At 35.6% G+C, this 21974-nt stretch overlaps 1 protein-coding gene across 1 annotated transcript in view; it reads left to right on the top strand.

Annotated features, from left to right (window-relative positions):
• Window positions 1–16418, top strand: part of SNX7 (sorting nexin 7) — a 126161-nt gene extending 109743 nt beyond the window's left edge. Inside the window, exon 9 of the mRNA XM_036769205.1 lies at window positions 15301–16418. Within this exon, the coding sequence (XP_036625100.1) occupies window positions 15301–15378 (78 nt within the window). The 3' untranslated portion in view covers window positions 15379–16418. The remainder of the gene's footprint in view (window positions 1–15300) is intronic.
• Window positions 16419–21974: the final 5556 nt, after the last annotated feature.

The raw sequence follows: 21974 nt of genomic DNA, 5'->3' as shown, positions 1-21974 counted from the left end.
AATGAAGAGTAATGACCCTGATAAAATCAGAGGTATTTTGAAGGATTAAATGTTTTGTATTCTGTGTATCCATGAACTCATTCATATGCATACTCTTTCCACTACATACATATATTTGTAGGGTGTGTGTGTGTGTGTGTGTGTGTGTGTGTGTGTGTGTGTGAGAGAGAGAGAGAGAGAGAGGGAGAGAGAGAGGATGTTTTATTTTTGTATTAGTCTTCATTGGTAATGTGCTACAACCTATTACACCCATCATGAGTTTCTCTATCATCTTTTGATTTTTTGGAGATGATGGTATTCTATGATTTTTAGCTATGCAGCTTCACTAGCAAAATGTTATTTAAAAAGATGCATTTATATGTCCATGAACAGTTTGAGATCATTGAAAGCATTGTACAGTTTCCCAAATGCTATCTTGCTGAGTCTAGTCTTATTTATTTCTGGACCAAGCTCATCATATGTCTTCAGAGCCTCCCTAAGATACTTGTACTGATAAACTAATTCATTGCCATCCAACTACACATCATAATCTTGTTAACTGGCATTCTTCATCCACTTGTTTTTCTTTTGTGTATTTTTAAGCTGTTCTCTTTTGGGTGGCTCTGGATCTCATGGAGGAGACCTTGTAATGTTTTAGCATGTGATCTAATCCACAAATAGAAGCATCTGGAACCTCCCCTCTTCCTCCAATCCCCCACTACTTATAGGTATTCCTTCTTCTTTTAGAATTCTGTTCAGGAAATCCAGTATGAGAGTGGCTAACCCTTTGGTAAGCATGTCTCCCTGCTTAATATGTAATTTAATATTAATTTAGAGAATCATTCAACAAAGATATTTACATCCATCAAAAATCTTATGTGGGCATAAGCTAGGATTCATGGACACACTTTTTTGGATGAGAACTTTTAAGGTTGTATTTTTACTCATGCTTTTCTTTTTAATGACCAACAGACAATAAACCTAATAAAATACTATATTCTGTATAACTTTCTGTTAGTTATGTAACTGAAGATCTAACTTGTTGTAGAATATTGTTTGTAAAGGGGTAGCTAGGTGACACAGTGGATAGAGCACTGTGCTTAGAATCAAGAAGTTTCATCTTCAGGACTTCAAATCTAGCCTCAGACACTAACTGTGTGACTCTGAGCAAATCACTTAACCTTATTTGCTTCACTTCCTCCTCTGTTAAAATGAGTTGAAGAAGGAATGGCAAACCACTCCACTGTCTTTGCCAAGGAAACCCCAAATGGGGTCATCAAGAGTCAGATAACAACTGAAAATGACTAAACAACATATTTCTTTTTCATATTTTCATCAAGTATACTCTTGTATATGTGCAGAGCCTTTCCAATAAAAGATATTATAGAGAGAAATTAGATATTTTCTAGTTGTTGGTCTCTTTTCACGTGCCTTTTTTAATGTAAACACTTACGATTTTTCTGATTCTTCTAGTATCTTTCCTCTCTGAAATTTCATCAGCTGATTCTGAAATGACTCCTGTATCAGTGACCAGTGATTTCTAGTATGTCCAGATATAATGAGTTTAACTTGTGTCCAACTTGCCATGTAGTGCCTATTACCTCCCTTTTTTAAAAAAAATATTCATGATATAATATTGTGAGACATCTGAGTAGCCCATGATCCTTTGGCTTCTTGTTTTCTTAGTCCCAAACCATATTTTCAAATTTATTTTTGTATTTTCTCTCATCCACTTTTGCATAAAGTCAACTTAGTATCATGGTGTGTGTGTGTGTGTGTGTGTGTGTGTGTGTGTGTGTGTGTGTGTGTGTGTTGACTTGATTTGGAGGATGTTATCAGGTTCTTCAGAGAATTTCAACATTTCCATCCTCTGCAAGAGCTGTTGAATAAGTTGCATTTTGTTTTCTCAGTGTCATTTTTTCCCCCCGTATGTTAATCATAAGCCCTATAAGATGAGATAGCTTGAGGATGCCATGACATAGTTATTGGTCATTTTTGGTCACTGATTTCACTCATTTCCCCCCCCTCACATCTTTTAATTCTTTACTTCTTTTCCTGTATTTTTAAATTTTTATTTTAAGGTCTTTCATTTCGCCATGTGATTCCCCTTAACACTACCAATTCTTAATTCCTTTAAGGACATTTTTTTGGATAATATTTTTCCCATCTATTTTAGCTGATTGTAGCATTCCATTATTTTTTAAAGACACTTTTAACACTTTATTCATTTTGAATTTTTGTTCGTTTCTATTTTCATCTGTATTATTCAATTCTTTTTATTCTTCATGGTGTTTCTTAATATTTATTGTGTGATATCTGGCAAAAGCATAGATCCCTTCAATGCCCTCAACTCCAGCATCTTAGATTTGTCCTTAAATGTTTGTCCTTGGGCACACAATAAGGCCAGCTCTTTGATTTGTCTCTTTAAGGAGAATCTGTGACTTAGTTTTTCTACTTAAGTGCAAATTTTGTTTACATTAGTAATAGAAATATAATATCACATTTGTAATAAGAATATAATGGTAATTTATGTCTGAATTAAGTATACAGGAAGAATCCCGGTTTGGTCTGGGTGGCTTTTTAAAAATCGAAATAAAAACACTAATCTTTTGAAGTACCAAAGGATAAAATGTGATAATGTATGGAAGTTCTTTGAAAAATTGTAAGCACTATATAAATAAAAGTTTTCTGCTGCTGCTTTTGTTACTATACTATATCAGGGTAATTGAAAACAATCTCCTTAGCTTAGCTTAGCTTAACTGTGACTTCTTAAAGAAAGAAAGAAGTATCCTAAGTTTATGTACAGTTGCCCCTGCAATGCAAATATGCCTTTGCAGCTTCTCACATCATATATGCAAATTTTTTTTTAAATGACAGAAGGTTATAAGTGGCAGCTATGGATGGTGGTTCCCAGCTTAACAAGTGAATCCTAATTTGCTTCATAGATGCAAAATTGTAGACATTGGCCACAAGGTGGCGTTTATAGCCAGTAAGACATTTTGTGTGCTGTAGCCTGATGTTATTGTAGCCTGATGTTATCATTCTGAGTGTTCTGGCATTGTTCTATGTGCAAACCTCTCTCATATCTAGCCTTGACAGAATGGGACAAAGTAGCAATTTTTAGATTAGGAATGTGATCCAGATTCTACTCCAAGTTATTTTTGCAACATTAATATTTCTAAAATTACAAAACAACAGATGACTTCCTGGAATTGTGCCTATATAATCTTTCAAAATTATAAAGTTTAAATTTGGGCTTCTGCAGTATTAGAAAAAATTGTTTTTCCATAGTAGCATGATTTCTTTTCTGAATTAAAGTTAATTCAGTCATAATTTTTTTTTAAAAAGTTACTGAGTTATAAGTGACTATTTTAAAAAATATCTTAATTATTATGAATTTAACAATCGTCAACAAACTTCTCAAAATACAGAGGACAAAAAAGAGATTTGTATATCAAAAATGTGTTTATTAATTGCACTTTAAGCTTAGCATGATAGTAACAAAATTTTCCTATTTTTGTCCCTGAACTTTTTTTGTTTTCTGATGTTTGTGTTCTAGTAATGTTCCTTCTTTTTTCCATCTCTCACACCACCTATATCTGATTCCCCAATAGATTATCTAATAAGTGCAACCAAACAAAACAAATGAATACATTAACCTTATCTGAAAATGTTTGTCTTATTCTGTACCTTTAGTCCACCACCTCTTTGAAAAGATGAATGACATGTTTCATAACATCATCCTTCTGAACTCAATGCTATTTTCTAAAGTAATTTGCCTACATTTTAAATTTATTTATATATAATTAACAATCTAATATTGTTTTCAAAACTCTAGAGTCAAGTTGCAGCTAAGATATGTAGTATCTTAGACAAGTAGTACTGGGTCTTATGGAGTACCAAAAATAGAACTGATGGTTATTAAGACATATAAACACTGTTTCTCATTTGGTCATCATTGAACCTAATTTGGGTCACAACCACATTTCTGCTATTTATCTATATTGGCAGTGCTATTAAATTTATGTCATAGTACTGATTTTCAGTTATATGGCAGTATATCAAGTCTTCCACCATGAAATCTTACTCTGAAGCTACATCATGGCATTAATGATGACATTGACTCTTAGGAGGGGTTGCCAGTGGGGTGTGAGGCTCAAGAAGATTTTACCATACTAGAAAAGTTCTGAGTGCAGTACCAGTAACAGACTTAATCTGCTTTCTGGGGACCAATCTGGCAAAACACAGAGATGCTTATTTCCTCCAGACTGAGTGACCACCTTTTGCTTTTTCAGTGACTGGCACAGAAACAAAAAAGGGGAACAGGGCGTGCTAAGAATTATGCAGTTTTTCAATTATATCTAAATTTTCATTTAACTGTTAGTACTCCAGATTCGACATCCCTTTCTAGTGACCAGTAAGGACTTCTGGAGTAACTGAGATAGCAATACTAACATCTTCCTATGAATTTAACCAGAAGACAAAAGGAAGTTGCAATTAAATGGAAGAGTGATTGAAAGGTTTTCCTAGAGGAGGCAGATAAAAGAGGTTCAGGGGTTGGTCTTATCATGCATCCAAAGGCAATAGTGAACAAAATTTTATGGTATTCTGCTTCCAGTCTGTGTGGGAGCAGATTATGAGAGAAGCAGGAAAAGTCAAAAGGACTTGAGCCAAATGAGACAGAGAAGGAATTTACGTAGGTAACTTGGAGGGCTTTGAATGAGTGAAATAGTTCAAAGGTTGAATTTGGGGAGGAGAATTTGGCAAAATTTGGGAGATGTTGAGGACCATTCAAAGGAGAATATTTTCCAGGGCTAGTCACTGGTCCAGAGGCTAGATCACGCAGAGTTAGAGTGTAATAGGATGAAAAGGCAGCTAGATGGCACAGTGGATAGAACACCAGGCCTGGAGTCAGGAAGACTCATGACACTAGCTGTGAGACCCTGAGCAGGTCACTTAACTGTTTGCCTCAGTTTCCTCATCTGTAAAATGAGCTAAAGAAGGAAATGACAAATTACCCCAGTATCTTTACCAAGAAAACCTCAAATCGAGTCAACAAAGAGTTGGATACAACTGAAAAAAAAAGACTAAACAAAAAAAAATAGCACAAAGGGAGATTAAGGAGTAGGACATCCACAAATTCACACAAACTCCAAGAAAGGAACTAGTAATAAAGCCCACGACCTCAAATGTCTGTATGCAAATGCTTCAAATTTAGGCAAAAAATCAAGAGAAAGACCAAATGGGAGGAGGCAACTTTGACCTCATAGCTATCACTGAGACTTTGTAACAAGAAATCTACAACTGGACCATAGCTATGGATGGATGTAACTTATTCGAAAGAAACAAGATAAATAAATGGTGGTGGTGGAGAGGGTGCTAGCATTCTATATTAAGGAGGTATACTCATGTGAGGAAATCCTGGAACCATAGGGGAGAATTGTTAGAGTGGGTATTTAGGGAATTGTGGAGAAAGAAACAGAAAGGATTTTTTTTTTTTTGCATTGATACATTCTAAAGATCACCTACACTTCGAACCATTCTAGTGAGAGCTTCTGGAACTTAGTTTCTGCTGAAATAATCTTTTCAAATTCTTTGAGAACTCAGTACCAATACGATTGCCATGACGAGGCATCAGAAGAGAACTGTGAATTTGGAAAGAAAAACTGAGACAAGAAAATAGCATTAAAAAAATGTTTCATGTAGGGGAAATCTAGAATGAATAGCAAATGATTAATGGCATAGTTCTGTTCAGTATTGTTCAATGATTCACAAAATCCTAGACTTTTTCATCAAGGCACTGTGGGAAATATGGCTGGATTGTTGCCCTCAAGAATCTTTCAGGTTGTAAAATGATGTGGATTTGTAGTCTTTTGCTACTTTAAAGAATTTTCCAAGCATAGGGAACAAATTTGCAATTTTCTGTACTTGCTGTCTTCCTAGTTGAATAAAGTTAATACTCAAAAAAACCATGGCATCTTAGAAGGGATCTTGTCCAAACCTCTTTTTAGAGAAAAGGAAATAGGCCCCCAGAAGTCAGTTTCTCAGGGCATCAGGCTAGCTAATGACAGAGCTGGTCCTCAACCCCTTGCTGTTTGGTGTATATACCATGTCTCCATTGAAGATCATTCATTTAGAGCTTCTCCAATATGTCTTTTCAGTGTTTATTGCTTAGTATGACCTGCTTAGATTTTTAAAACAAGAAAATTTATGGCAAAGTCTGTGCCATTTAGCACTTAACCCAACAGGAAAACTCTAGAAATTAGTATTTTTTATGCTTCTCCATACAAATCTTTAATCTACCAACTGAGGTGGAAAGCCAGAGCTAACGAGAATTGATGCCAGAGCTTCTCAGTACCTGGCATTGCCTAATAAGGGTGAAAATAGTGTAACTCTCTTGCCAACCTAGACACTAATTTTGTCAGAATTATAACTGATCATATGATTTAAAGCTGTAAGGGACCTTCGAGATCATCTGGTATCTCATCATCATCTTCCTGACGAGGAAACTGAAGTGCAGGAAGATTATCAATCAATCGAGCAGCATGTATTTAAGTGCTTACTATGTGCCAGGCACTGTGCTAAGTACTGAGAATACAAAGATGGGCAAAAATAGGGTTCTTGGTCTCAAGGTATTTGAATTCTAATGAGGATCACAGCCTGCAAGTAGCTGTGAAGATGCAAGATATACACATTGTAAAGTGATCTCAGAGCAAAGGATCTAAAAGCAAGATGGAGGAGACCTTGAGCTGAGTCTTGAAGAAATCTAGGACACAGCGATGAGGAAGGGAAGCAGTTCAGGCATGGTGAACAACCACTGCAAAGGCAAAGAGTCAGGAGATGGGGGGTTTTTGTGTGAGGACCAGCAGTAAGGCCAGTGTTTCTGGATTGTAGAGTATACCTGATAGGAAGGAAAGTGTAACAAAAAATTTGAAAGGTCAGAGAGGACCAGGTTTTGAAGGACTTTAAAAGCCAAAGAGAGGTGATGAGGATGTGTACCAGAGTGGTCACTGCCTGTGAAGAGAAGGGCATATATAGGAGAGATGTTGCAAAGGTAAAAACAGCTATCCTTGGCTTTAGAATAGATATGCGCAGTGAGTGCAAAGTAAGAATTTTAAGCACTGCGTGGCATGCCCAAAGTTATAAATAGCAGAAATAAGAGTCAAACTCAACCAACTTAATCTTGAAGTCCAGATTTCATCTTGTAATCAATCTTTCCATGTTTTTGTTTTAGACTTTTAAACCCAAAATATCTTTTGCTTCTCTGTTTACTCCATTTCTCTTGATTCCCTTATTCAACTCCTTAATCTTGATAGCTTTTTTTTTTAAAAAAAATTAATGCATTGAAAAGAATTTCTATGGAGGATTTATGTATGGACATGGGCAAGAATCACACAGGGAGAGAATCATAGAGGTCATAAATTTAGAACTGAAAGGTACGTTAGAGGTCATCTAACTTATCTAATGACCCTTCATTTTATGAATGAGGCCCAGGGAAGGCAAACAGTGAAATAGGAGAGTCATGTTTTGGATCTACATCTTTTAAATTCAAATTCAGACCTCTTTCTACTCCACCTAGTCCACACTAGTGGAGAGAGTACCCATCCCCATGAGATCACTGACACCTAGATGTATTCTAGTATTGTCCTTCAAAAGGATTCAGGCTTTTGGCCTCAAAGGACCATTGGGTAGCCTGGTGCTGGGTCCTGTGTCATTGGCTTGGACAAGTCATTTGCCTCTCTGGGCCTTAGTTACCTCATATATAAAATGAGCAAGATGGTCTAAAATGACTTCTAAGATTACTTTGAGCTCTAAATCTAGGATCTTAGGAAGGGTAAGAGAATTGAGAAGGAAGCTGATTATTTTGTGGTTTGTGAACTTAATGTTTACCTTGAATTTGTGACTACTTTCCATTCCTTACCCCACCCCACCCCCCAGCAGATTGGATAGAACTTTTTTTCTTTTTTTGGGGGGGGGGGAGGTCGCATTTACTATAGCACCAGAGGGATCAATACTCAAAATATCTAAACTGAAATTATGTAAGGATGCGGAATCTTGTCACTTGTTATTTCAGTTTTCTCAAACATGATTTTGTTGCTTCAGCACTGTGTGATTCAAAAAGAAGATGTCATTGTTCACTATGGGCATGATACAAAACAGTAGTCAACTGATACAAACATTCATTAAATGTAAAAGAGAAATTGGGCTTCTTGCTTGTATTGACTTTTCATACTTTGTGACTCTAGAATCTACTTGAAGTAAATCGCTGATTCTATTCATTTTCAAATTCACAAGAAAACAAGAGCCTGGGATGTAGCACCCTGCTTTTGCATTGGTGTGATATTTTTTTTTCAAATCTTCTGCCTTTATAATAATGTGTAGCAACTGGGAAAAGGAAGTAGAATTGGTTCTGTGGTTTTATAAATAACAGAAATGAAGAATTATGTGAAGCCTTATTGAAGTAATTTGAACTGTAATTTTAGAAAATCGTTTTGTTATTGCAATTTTTTGTGAAGTAGAATAACAAATCTCTTAAATTTGTCCATTTATACTTGTCACTTCTCTGTGATGTCCCCAGCCCTTTCCTTGAATTTTTACCTGATGCCTCTTCTTTTTCCATTCAAAAGAACCCAAAAAAGAGTCATAGGATCAGAAATGCAAAGATGGAAAGGATCTCAAGAGACCATCTAGTCCAACCTCCTCATTTTACAGATGAGGAAACTGAGACCTTCACTAAGGTTGTTACTTGCCCAAAGTTGCACAAGTCATAAGTATTGAGGTAGATTTTGAATATAGGACCTCTGACTTGAAATCTAGTGTACTCTCCACCATACCATGATGCCAGAGGCCTGAGGAACTGTGTTGACTTGTAATCGGACTGGCCAAAGTCAAGTCAGCCAATCAAGCCAATTCAACAAGTACATCTTGTGTTTCCTTCTGGGAGGTTTCCGCTCATCTCAGCTTGGTATGTCAGTAAATCAGATAGCTATTGAATTAACTTTCTGAAGAAAACTACCAACGATTTTGGTGTTGAACTCCTCCTGATACTTATGGCCCTTTGAAATTTAAAAAAGATATTACTGATGCTAATTGCTTTCCTGTGTATAGCTGTGGCTGAAGAGATGAATGTATGAGTAATAGGTCTTTATATATTATACTTGAATATGGATTATTTTGTTTTGTAATGTGCCCCTCACCAGTATAGCTTATATGTGTGCGGTTGGTTGCTTAGTGAATAGAGCACTGAGCTTAAAATGAGAAAAACCTGAAATTGAATCCACCTCTGACACAGGTGACCCCAGGAAAGTCACTTAATCATTTTTGTGCCTCAAGGAAATCCCTAGGCTTTAGTTTGGAAGGGGGAATTCCATAAGCTTATTAAATCACTGTTCACTGTGGGAACATTTGTATATTGCTTTATAGCCTGTTTTCTCCAAAAGTTTTTAACACTGAGGCTCAAGGTAGCTGTGTTACCTCTTCAATGTCATGCTCCTCTGTTTGGCATTTAAAACCCTTCAGTATCCACTTGAGCCTACTCTTCCAGGTTTATTTCACATTACTCCATTTTGTGTACTCTGTGTTCTAGCCAAATTGCCTTATTTGCTCTTGCTTTCCATAACATTATATGTCCCACTTTGAGATCGTTGCCCAGACTCTATGGAATACATTCCCTCCTCACTTCTGCCACCACCTATAAGAAACCTTTCCTGATCTCACCCAATTACTTGAACCACCAGACTCCATAAAATGCATTTTCCTTGAGGGCAGGAGCTGTTGCATTTTTGCATCCTCATTACATTAATACCTGGCAGTTAATCATGTTTATGGTGCTTAATAAATGCTTGCTGTTTGAGTACTTGTTATAACCATATATTGGGGAACCTAGATATAGGACACAGGTCCCTATGTATCGGATTACTGCTCATCGGAAAATGACTCAAAGTGAATATCCCAACGCAAACATTACTGAAAGTGTAGTCCATACTCAACATGTGATATGATAGATAAGTAGGATAAGCTTTGAGTCATATGCAAGGATCAGCTTTTCTTGCAATGCATTTTGGCTTCTTCGAACTCCCCTGGTTTGAGCAGCAGGATTGAGCTGGAGACTCCTGGGCCCGGTTAGGTATTTGTACTGAGCCCTACTCTTTCCCTCTCTTCCTGGGATTCGCATCTGAGCTGAGCTTAAATTTTCCAGAGGATTGAAGCAGAGATGACCTTGTGACTTGCCTGGATTTCTGGGAACATCTTGCTTCCCTCTTGGGCTTTGCCAGAGCTGATTGTTCAGAACTACTTGATTTCCTTGGCTGTCTAAGAGAAGCAACCAAGTGTAGAACACACCTTATAGGGGAGACTCTTGAGTTGTGGTTCCACTTACCACCTGAGTGGCTTGGGGAGTAAGGGAGGATATTAAACTGTTTTGGGGTTCTCATATGTAAGGTAAAGAACCCAAATAGTTAACATTGTTCACAAAGCTGAATGACCTGGAGATTTAGTACACCTAAAGAATAAAATACTAGAACACGCTTAAACAGGATAGTATAAAGGAAAGAAAATGGAATTTAGAGACAAAATTGGATGTGAGTCCCACTTATCCAGCTGTGTGACCTTGTGTGAGTCTAGCTTTCAGGATATCACAGTCTTAGAGTTGGTTGAGTCCATCTAGTCTAAAGTGTCTTTGAAAGCCTTTTTTGGGACAGGCAGTCTTTCCTCAGCATAATTCCACATAAGCAGGGTTTGATATTTTATTTTTATTTATTTGAAGATCTCTTAAAATAGTTTCTTACTAATCCTAAACTAACCAATGGCCTACTCATTAGTCATTTGGCAGAATTAATTATTTGCTTGTATTTGCAACCTTTTTAAAAAATTCCAGTTCTAGGTTTAAAAATGCATGTTTCAATCTTCCTTTTTGCCTTTTTTTTTTAATTGGAAAATTCCTGGAGGCAGGAGGGATTTTAAACTTGTTTTCTTGAAATATGTTTGAGGTTTGTTTTTTTTTTTTTTTTTGTTTAGATTTTTGAAGGAACTTCATGGGTTGGGATGGGGAGGAGTGAAGTAGACAGAAATAAGAAGTGAGGCCTTGTTCTCTCTTGTCCACCATGATAGTTGACTAACAACATTCAATCAGGCCCTCATGGTAACACCCTTCCTCATATTCTCCATTTCTGGTCCAGAGGTTCAAATGACCTGCCAAAATAAACAAAAACCAACCCCCCAAACGAATATATATCTCTCTGTCTCTCTATATGTACATATATGTGTATATGTATATACACACGTATATATCTATATAAAAATGTGCATGTGTGTGTATGTATATATACATACAACTATATATATACACATATGTGTGTGTATATATGTGTGTGTATTTATATATAATATATAATATAATATAATATAATATAATATAATATAATATAATATAATATAATATAATATAATATTATATCATATTATATTATATTATATTATATTATATTATATTATATTATATTATATTATATTATATTATATATTAATATATATTATTATATATATAATATAATAATATATATATTTTAAAGAGTTAATGGTAGCTCTATGGGGGAAATAAAATAACAAAAAGAATAACTTTCTGAAACCAGGATTCCAAATAGTAATTTAAGGCCGTTAAAACAGTTACAGTTGCTGAACGTTTATGAAAATTTGTTTGTTAAACTTCCCTACTTTGTACCACCCCCATTTTCTTTCTGCTTTCTTCACTGTCACCAACTCAACATTTCCACGGGATATCTACTGGAAACAAAAGTAATCAATTTATCAAAAAAGCCTTCATTTAATAAGCATTCATTAAGCATCTACTTTGTGCCAGGCTTTCCAGATGGATACAGGGGCAGAAAAGGAAACAGTCTGCTTCCTCAAGTAGCTTTCATTCTGTTGGTGACCCAAAATGTGCACATATAATTATATATGAAATATGTATCAAGTAAATACTGAATAATTTGGCAGGGATCAGAGAAGGCCTCATGTAGGAGGTGATATTTGAACTGAGCTTTGAAGAAAATTAGGAATTCCAAGAGGCAGAAGTGAGGAAGGAGTGCATTCCATGAATGGGAGATAAACTAAGCAGAGGCACCTCAATAAAAATTACAAAGTGAATTAAATGAAAGAACTTTTCAAATAATACTTAAAGTTTGAAAGTAATTCCAGACATTTGCAAAAGCAAGCAAACAATTGCCTCGTAAGGGTTATTTGTTGGGTTTTTTTTTTAGTTGTTTTTGTTTTTGTAAATGGACATTTTCAGTAATGGAACTGTAGCCTTTAAATAAGTATGGGTATATTTGCCTCTTTATCTATATAGTAATCGCACTACAAGGTTGGTTTGCAAAGCACTTTACAAATGCCTTCACAACCCTAGGAAGCAGGTCTATTATGATCCCCATTTTACAGATGAAGAAGCTGAGGCAGAACCAGGTTAAATGACTTGACCAGCATTACCTCACTAATAAATGCCTGAGGCTGAATTTAAACTCACATCTTCCTGACTTTAGATCCAGCACTACATCCATTGTGCCATATACATGTACATTTTCTACATATTCCTAGAAGAATTTAAAAATCAATTAAGTTGTTGTCACCAGACTGATTATATGACCTTAAGAAACTACCCGTTCTAAATGTCTGTGCTTTATCCCAAATTTCAGTTGTCTAAAATTGAAATATTTCTACAAATTTCATGTTCAGATTTCTTTACCTCAAACCACAGAGAAATCTGAAATATTTGGGGATGGAATATTTACATGGGGAATGTTTCTAGGGATTAATATGGGGTTTACTAAATGACATTTGGGTGTCACATTTGAAACTGAATTTGACTAAAATTATCTCCAAGCAGTAGAGTGATATAAATAGCAGACTTAACAGAAAGATAAGATCACTAGATGGCTCCTCCAAGTGAAGTATTGTGTACATCTTATGCCGATGACATGTGCCTGCTTATTTAGCACACTTCACTGGAATTATGCACTCAGAGAAACCAAATAGGATAAAATAAATTTTAAATATTACCTACCTCATCCTTTTCCTCTGAGCTTTCCTACCTCTGTTCTATTTAAATAACATTCATGTACTTTGATTTTAATTCTTAAAACTTGCTTTGAACCAGATTGCAAAGATAAATTTTCCTTTGGGCTAAAATATTTTCAAACTTGCCAAGAATCAAAGCATTACAATAAAATTCCAATAGAATTAACTTAAAATGGGTTTATGTTGCGCTGAGTTTTAAAGTTGTATTTATCCTTAGACCCATGACCAGCTATCCTAGTGGGGTAGCACAAAACAGTGATAATGAAACAGAGTGGTTACATGTAGGACAAATACTAGCTCATTCTATATAGATTCAAATGTGCCTGGGAATATGACTTTGAATAAATAACCTGATTTTCCCCAGGCCTGGTTTTTTTTTTATTAATTTTATCTGCCTTTACCTCTAAGATTCTATTTAGATCTGAAACCCTCTATTGGGAAGGCAGAACATGTGTTTTCTCATACCCTTTATTTTTATTTTTATTTTTTTTTAGTATTTTGTTTATCCCCAGTTACATGTGAAAACAATTTTTAGCATTTGTTTTTAAATTTTTGAGTTCTAAATTCTCTCCCTTCCTCCCTTCCCAACCCCCCTTATTGAGAAGGCAAGCAGTTTGATATGTTATACATGTGTAGTCATGTAAAACATAGTCATATTGTGAAAGAAAACATACACCAAAAAAAAAAAAACCTCAAGAAAAGAAAGTAAAAAAAAAGTATTCTTCAATCTGTATTAAGACACCATCACTTCTTTCTCTGGGGACGGATAGCATTTTTCATCATAAGTTCTTCAACGTTGTCATGTATCATTGTATGGCTGAGAAGAGCTAAGTCACCCATAGCTGATCATTTTACAATATTGCTGTTACTTGTACGCAATACATTTCACTTTGCATCAGTCCACACAAATCTTTCCAGGTTTTTCTGAGAGCATCCTGCTCATCATTTCTTATAGTACGATAGTATTCCATTTTAATCACATACCACGACTTGTTCAGCCATTCCCCAGTTGATGAGCATCTATCTTATTTTGTTATGTACTACCACAAAAACATGCTGTTGTAAGTGGCACTTTTGGTGCAAAAAGTATTTTACTGAATAAAAGAGACTTTTTTTTTATCAATAACCTCTTTGGGTAATATGCCTTGTAGTAGACTCTTTGGGTTGAAAGGTATGGGCATTTTTGTCACTTTATTTCCATGATGCCAAACTGCTTTCCAGAGTAGTTGTACTGATTCACAACTCTATTCACAACAATACACTAATGTGTCCATTTTTCAACGACTTTTCCAACATCATTAGTCCGATTTGGTTCATATTTGGGTCAACATACAAAGAAGATGGGACAAAAAGATGCAGGAAATATTTGGTGGAGGAAGAAACCATTTGGGGGCACATTTGGTAGGTTTTTGGCAGGTAGATGAAAGAGGAGAAATTTCCAGGTACTGGGAATAGTACAGACAAATGCAGGGAGGTGGGTAGACATGGGACGTGTGCAGGAAATGTTAAATAATCCAATTTAATAAGAAATAGCCCATGTGAAAGAGAGTAGCATGGGATAGGGCAGAAAAATGGGTTGGAGTTTAGATTATAGGGGGTTTTGAGTGCCGGGCTAAGGAGGGGAGATTTTATTTGCTAGATAGAGGAGAAGGAAATAAACATTTATTAAGCACCACAATGTGCTGTGTTAAGAGCTTTACAAATATTATTTGATTTTCACAACAACTCTAACAGGAATGTGCTACTATTATCCACATTTTCAGATGACGAAACCAAGATAGACCTGCCCAGCATCCCCACAGCTTGGAAGTTTCTCAGGCCCCACACTCTGTCCATTGCACCAATGAATGACTTAATGGGAAAGCAATAGAGATTTTTAAAAGCAGGCTAGTGACTTGAAGAAAGCAGACTATTAAGGAGATCAATAGGGCTTCAAGAAGTAAAATGGATTAAAAAGGATAGAGACTGAAACTATAGAGACAGGAGGCTTTTTCTCAAATGCTAGGAAGAGGGAGTGAGGGCCTGAACTAAGAAAGTGAGATTAGGAAGAAGGGAGAGATATTATGAAAGCAGAATTGGCTGAGTAGATGTAGGGGGAGAAGGAATGGCCAAAATAACTGTAAGGTTTCCAGATTAGTTGAGTGGGAGAAAATGAGGTGAAATTGAGCATTTATCAACTGGTGTTGTTTCTGTCAATATTAAAGAAAGGATAGCTCATCTTACCCTGTGTGTTTTCTTTTTTTTCCAAAGTGCCTTGCTACATGGGAGTCCTTCCTTACAACTCAAACTGACCTTCATCTGGAGGAAATATCTGAAGATAAGCCTTGAGCATACCTAAGGACCTTTTGCCTAACCTTTGATGATATAGTGCCTACCAACCAAAGACATTCTTTATGGGGTGGGCTGCGTTTAATAGAACTGGGTCAAAATGCAGTCACTGTATCTGGAAAGCCAATAATCTGAAAACTCAGGTACTCCAGGGTTCTCACCTGCATTTTGATCATGGTATACATATACATACTGCTTAGTTTTGATTCATTTATTCCAAAATTTTTGTCTGTAAGTACTTGCATATGTGGTAATTGTTTTCTCAAACATTCTGCCATTGGAATGTGACATTTTAAATAGGTTGTAAAGGCTCCATTGAATAAAAAGTTTAATAAGAAATGCCTGAATTTCATGAATGGTTCCTATCTGCACTTGGATATGTTTCAGATGAAATATACTTTTGCTGCAGATATTATCTATGTGTGATATAGAACAATTTTTGTGTGTGTATGCATTGCTTGAAGAACTGAATGATGTAACTAAATGAACACAGCACTTGGAGTGAGGTAAGACCTGAATCTGCATCTTATTTCTGATTCTTATTTACTATGTGACCATTGAAACTTTACTGAGCCTCAGATCACTCATCTGTAAGATAAGGAGGTTATATGAGATGGCCTCTGAGGTTCCTTTGAGTGCTATATGATACCATGATCTTCAGCAGGAATTAAGGATTATAACAACTAGTACTAACACACCAGAGTTCTTGCGCATATCAAATTTGAGAGTGCGTTTAAAGTGCTATCAAAATATCAGTATTATTGTCTATCTTTTGAGTGAATTCAAAGATGGGAAATATTACCAAAAAAGGATAGCTTTCGTTTTCCTAGAAGGTTATCTGAACTGTACAACTTCACTTTCATCTGAAGATGATGCCAACATTTATTTGCCTTGGTTTGGAAAAGATGTGCTAACAGTGGAATTCTCTTTTTCTTCTCTAGGGCCTTCTTACACTGACAAAGGAAATCAATGTCATTTCTTTCCCCATTATCCCAATTAAATAAATATGCGTTTCTCAGAGAGTCCTGATGTTGACATTACTGAAGCTTCTGTGGCATTAATTTAAACTGGGAACCTACATAGTATCTTTCTGAATTTACAATCTGTGTGATCTGATATTTATGATGCATTCAGTAGCTCTCTGTTCAGTTCTTTTACTATCTTGATGCCACATTCACAACCTGACAGTACTGTGGTGTAGCCTGCTCATGAATTAAGCATGAGTTAACAAGTGTACTGGGAATGTTCATTTTTTATTTCCTTGATATTTCTCAAAAGAATCTGGTTTTTTTGATAATGTGTTTTTATGGTGACATGTTAAGAAATATTACATAGCTCTAATAAGATGAAAAGTGGCCTTCATAGTACTTTGGGTAACTGTGTGATAAATAAACTTCTTTAAAAAAATAAAGAATAGGTAGATTTAAGACAATAGAAAGGAAGTTTTGATTTAATCTTTTCCTCCACCAAAGATACCCTTTTATGTTGTACCTTCACAATTAAAAAATTGATTTTATTTTAAAGAGTGCACGTGATACTTTAAATGATTCATTTATTTTGATTTGTTAATATTAATTTTGTAGTCACATCAAGAAACTGGATTAGCTGATTATTTACCAAGACTTATTGAAGCATGTGACATCACTGAGGTGGATTATTTCTGAAGAAAAAAAGCTAATCTTGGTTACTTGATCTTGCTGCATATTAAGAAGATTTATTAATTCTTTCAAAATGCATTTAAACCCCTACCATACATACAGGACTGTGCTAAGCACTAGGGGACTTTTGATAAAAGGTGATCCATAAGATGACAGTAATTAAAAGGGGGAAAAAAAAGAATGAAAAAATCTGGAATTTGAATTGCTTTAGGTAACTAAAATAACAAGCATTTGTACTTTGGGAAGTTTTCTTAAGTAACAAGCATCCAGTAATGCAGGTGTAACAAAAGAGAGAAAACTTCCAGGAGGAAGCTAGATTGAGAGTCTGGGTATGAATGCAACCCTTCTTACCACCCCAGAACATGCAGAAAAGGCTCCAAGGTAATAAAAGGTGAGAGATACATCAGGTAAAAGGGCTGAGTGAGAGGTCCTGGCTATGTTCAGTTCTACTTTGTCACCTCAAAATAGAAAGGAATGTGTCAAATTGAGTTTAAAAAGAGTAATAAATAACAGAGAGACAATAGAGAGATTGAAAAGACTATGACATCATGGAACACCAGCAAGGTAATTCGAAACAAAAGAAAAAAATGTGTGTTTTTTTTAAGAAAACATTATTAAAATAATAAATGCTATACAGTGAAGGCAACCAACTAGGATGCCATGTTACAGGCAGATCAAGGCAGAAAGCATTTGCCAAGCACATCCTATGCATCTAGCATTGTGATAAATCTTGGGAATACAAAGAAAATCAAAAACAGTTCCAGCCTGTAAGGAGTTCACAATCTCATGTTGAGGGAAACATGTGGCAACAGTGTACAAAATGTATACAGGATAAATCAGGTATAATTTCAAAGGGAAAGCATTAGCATTTAGGGGGACAAAGAAGTACTTATTTCAGAGGGTGGGATTTTAGCTGAGACTTGAAAGAATCAAGGAGGGAGGAGAGCATTCTACGTATGGGGGGTAGCCTATAAAAATGTATGGAGTTGGGTGATGGAATGTCTTGTTTGGGGAACAGCAAAGAGGCCAGTCGTAGAATACACGAAGGGGAACAAGATAGAGGAAACCTGGAAAGGCAGAAAGGTTGTAAACAGTTTTAAAAGCAAAACCAAGATTTTATATTTGATCTTGGAAGTAATAGGGAAGCACTGGAGTTTGAATAGAGGGGTTATATGTTCAGACCAGTACGTTAGGAAGATCACTGTGGTATTGGGTACATTAAAGTGGAGAGAAGTTTGAGATGAGGACACCAACCAGCAGGTTATTGAAATAGTCCACCTGTGTGGTGATGAAGGCCTGTACCAGGGTGGTGGCAGTATCAGAGGAGAGATGTGAGGGTATGATCTATAGGACTTGAAAACAGATGGAATATGGGAGAGAGGTGAGCAATTGAGTGTGATAACTAGGTTGCTGGAAGGAAGGAAGCCTGCTATAATAATAGGAAAGCTAGGAAGAAGGGAAAGTTTGAGGTGAAAGATAATGAGTTCAGTTTTGGAAATGTTAAGTATACAATTTCTGTGGAACATCTAGTACAAGATGTTCAATAGGCAGAGATATAAGAATAGAAAGCAAGAGAGGCGATAGTGCTGGATAAATGGATTTGGGGATCATCTCCATAGAGATAATCACTGAATCCATGGGAGCTAATGACATCACCAAGTGAAATAATATAGAAGGAAAAGAGAGGAGAGCACATGATATAGCCTTAGGGGACACCCACAGTTAGCAGATAAGAACTGGAGAGAAAGCAAAGAGAGAATATTATTCTTCCGAAAACTATTCTAGCAAAAAAAACTGAGAGGAAATGGTCGGAGGGATGAGGAAAACCAGGAAATAGCTGTGTCACACTGACTTAGAAGAGAATATTGTGGAGAAGAGAGCGACTGACAGTGTTGAAGACTGAAGAAAGGTCAAGGATAAGAATTGAGAAAAGGCCAGTAGAATTGGCAATTAAGAGATGATGGGTTACTTGAAGGGAGTAGTTTTAATTCACTAATGAGGTTGGAAAACATAATTGCAAAGTTAAAAAGAGAGTGAAAGGAAAGAAAGTAGAAACAATGACTGTACATGTCTTTTAAAAGAACTTAGTTGTGAAAATGAGAGAGATAGGATGATAGCTAGCTAGCAGGAATTGATTTGTTGAGAATTTTTTGAAGATGGGGAAGACACTGGTATGTTTAAAGGCAGGATGGAAGCAGCCAGTAGACAAGAAATGATTGAAGATTAGTGAGACAGTGCAGATTATGGAAGGGACAATCTGTTAAAAGAGAAAATACAACAACAAATACCATGTAATGGAAAGGTTAATAATAACAGTATGAACTTCTGAAATGTCCCAGAAGAGTACTAAAAAATTAAAAGAAATAAAGGGAAGCAATTAGAATTCCAAAGAAGAAATTAGACAAATCAAAAGAGGTTTTTTTTTTTTAGATCAAATGGTTAAGAAGCCAAAAAAAAAAGAAACCCAAACAGTTGAGATTTTGAAAAAGAGAACAGATTTAGACCTAAAACATGCAGATATGAAGGAAATATTAACTGAATGAAAATAAATGACAACAATATGAACCCTATAAGCCAAGAAAATTGAGCCTGAATTCCCAGAGATGATCTAAGAGTTACAGTTCTTAAAAAAAAAAATTCTGAACACAAATTTTCAAAAAAAAATGCGAATTTTTTTCTGGAAGTAGTAGAAACAAGACAGATATAGAAAAATGGAATCCACATAATATCAATAAGGAGGAGCTCTAAATTTGATTCAACCAAATTACACCTGATCAAACTCCAGAGCTTCCACAGCAAACAATAAGTATATTAAGTAGGTAAGGGAAAAGATCAAAAGTCAAGAAAAAATATTCCACCCTCCTCATTTATGAGAAAGTATACTTAGAATGGGGTAGGTAGCTAGGCAGTACAATGGATAGTATGGGGCGTAGAGTCAGGAAGACCTGAGTTGAAATCCAGCCACAGAAACTAACTGTGTCACCCAAAGCAAGTCACTTAACCCTTTTTTGCCTCAGTTTCCTCATCTGTCAAATGAGCTGGAGAAGGAAATGGCAAATCACTCCAGTATCTTTGCCAAGAAAACCCCACAAAGGGGTAGGAAGACCCAGGCAGAACTGAAAAATAGAATGTATTTTTCAAAAGTGGAGGAAAAAGTTTGTGTAAAAATATATTCTGCTAAACAAAATTTAGGCATTTGTGAAAAAAATGTATTTGAACAATGGAAAGAATGGAAAGAATTTTTTATTTCAAAAGAAAGAAATGAGCAAGATGAAAGAAATGAGCAGGACATCTGAAATGCAATCATTTTAATAAAAAGAAACAAAAAAAGCTAATCAAAGCCAGTTTGCAAAAAAAAAAAAAAAAAATCCCAGAATTCAAACTAATGCTTTTATGTTTTTAGTGCTATAAAAGGCTAGTGTTTTTATAAATGTCACATTCTTTCAAAGCCATAAATGGGCCAATAAAGAATATGTGCATACTCTGAGGGAGAGTCAAAAAACAGGGATAATTCAAAGTTGATAATCCACATAGAAGTCAATGTTGTACTCCATGAAATACACCTATATTTTAAGAACATTTTAATTGAAAATATTTTGTGGGAAGCTCTATCTTAATTAGATGGCCAAATTTTTTCCCTGACTTTAGTGAACAATAGCATAAGCACATCACCAAAGGCTATCAACAATCAGGAACCAACATATTAGCTTTAATAAAAATGACACATTTGCAGTTTCTATTGTCAGAGGTATTTGAATGGGGTCAGTGGATGAGGAATGTACAGAAGAGTCTGGGATAAGAATAGTGTAAGTAAAACAAACTAGTGAGTTAGGGCTAACTTAAAAGTGGATTTTAAAAAAGGAATACTAAAAATTAAGTGAAGGAAAACACAAGCTCAAGAATTGTAACCATATGTATAAATCTGTTATATATCCCCAATGAAATGAAAGGGACCAGATTGTTGAGAAATCAGAACATAACAATTTGCTTTATTTGAAAAACAGTTAAAGGGAACATAAGCAAAAGATATAGAAATTAAAGAGGACTAAGGATTGACAACCTGAATTGGTCAAAGGAAAATCATGGAAAAAATAATTAACTGTGTCAAAAAGTATGATAGTGAGACATCTCAAAATTAATAGGAAGCAACTAAATGTGTCCTAAGAAACAAAATTATATGTCAGGAAACATTAAGACAATAGCAAAAGAGTATTAATGACCTGAGTATGCAACTTTTAAAAGTTAGAAAATCAACAAATATGTAACCCCAAATTAAGAATAGAAGAAGAAATCTTGAAAATTAGAGGAGACATAGAAAATTGAAAAATAATAAAGGCTAATGGACTGATACAATAATTGATAAACTGTTAGCTAAATTGATAAGAGAGAGAAGGGGGGAGAGAGGGAGAGAGAGAGAGAGAGAGAGAGAGAGAGAGAGAGAGAGAGAGAGAGAGAGAGATTCATTTTCCAAACTTCAAATCTGGCCTCAGATACTTAACTAGCTGTGTGACCCCAGGCAAGTCACTTAACCCTCTTTGCCCTAGCATCCTCATTTCTAAAATGTGCTGGATAAGGAAATGGTAAACCTAGTATCTTTGTCAAGAAAACTCCAGATGAGGTCACAAAGAGTCAGACACATGCAGCCACATTAATAGGATAATAATAACTAATAACTAAACAATGTGGTACTTGCTCCTCAGATATAGATTACAATCCCCCTACCTCTTCTAGTCTTTTATACCTTATATTCTTTCCCTTCCCTAAATTCTCCACCAAGTTGTCTATCCAACGCACTAAAGGCTTTTAACCTAGATTGTCCATCTGTTATTCCTTGATCATGATACACAATGAGCCTGCCTTCATCATTTGTATGGCTGGATGATGTTCTTTATATTGGATCTTGAACATATCTTTGTTTCTAGCGTGCTATAACCAAGC

The sequence above is a fragment of the Trichosurus vulpecula genome, chromosome 7 (assembly GCF_011100635.1).
Source record: "Trichosurus vulpecula isolate mTriVul1 chromosome 7, mTriVul1.pri, whole genome shotgun sequence".
Classification (NCBI taxonomy): Eukaryota; Metazoa; Chordata; class Mammalia; order Diprotodontia; family Phalangeridae; genus Trichosurus; species Trichosurus vulpecula.
Note: the sequence above shows the minus strand (reverse complement) of the source record. Positions and strands in the feature narration are given on the sequence as shown.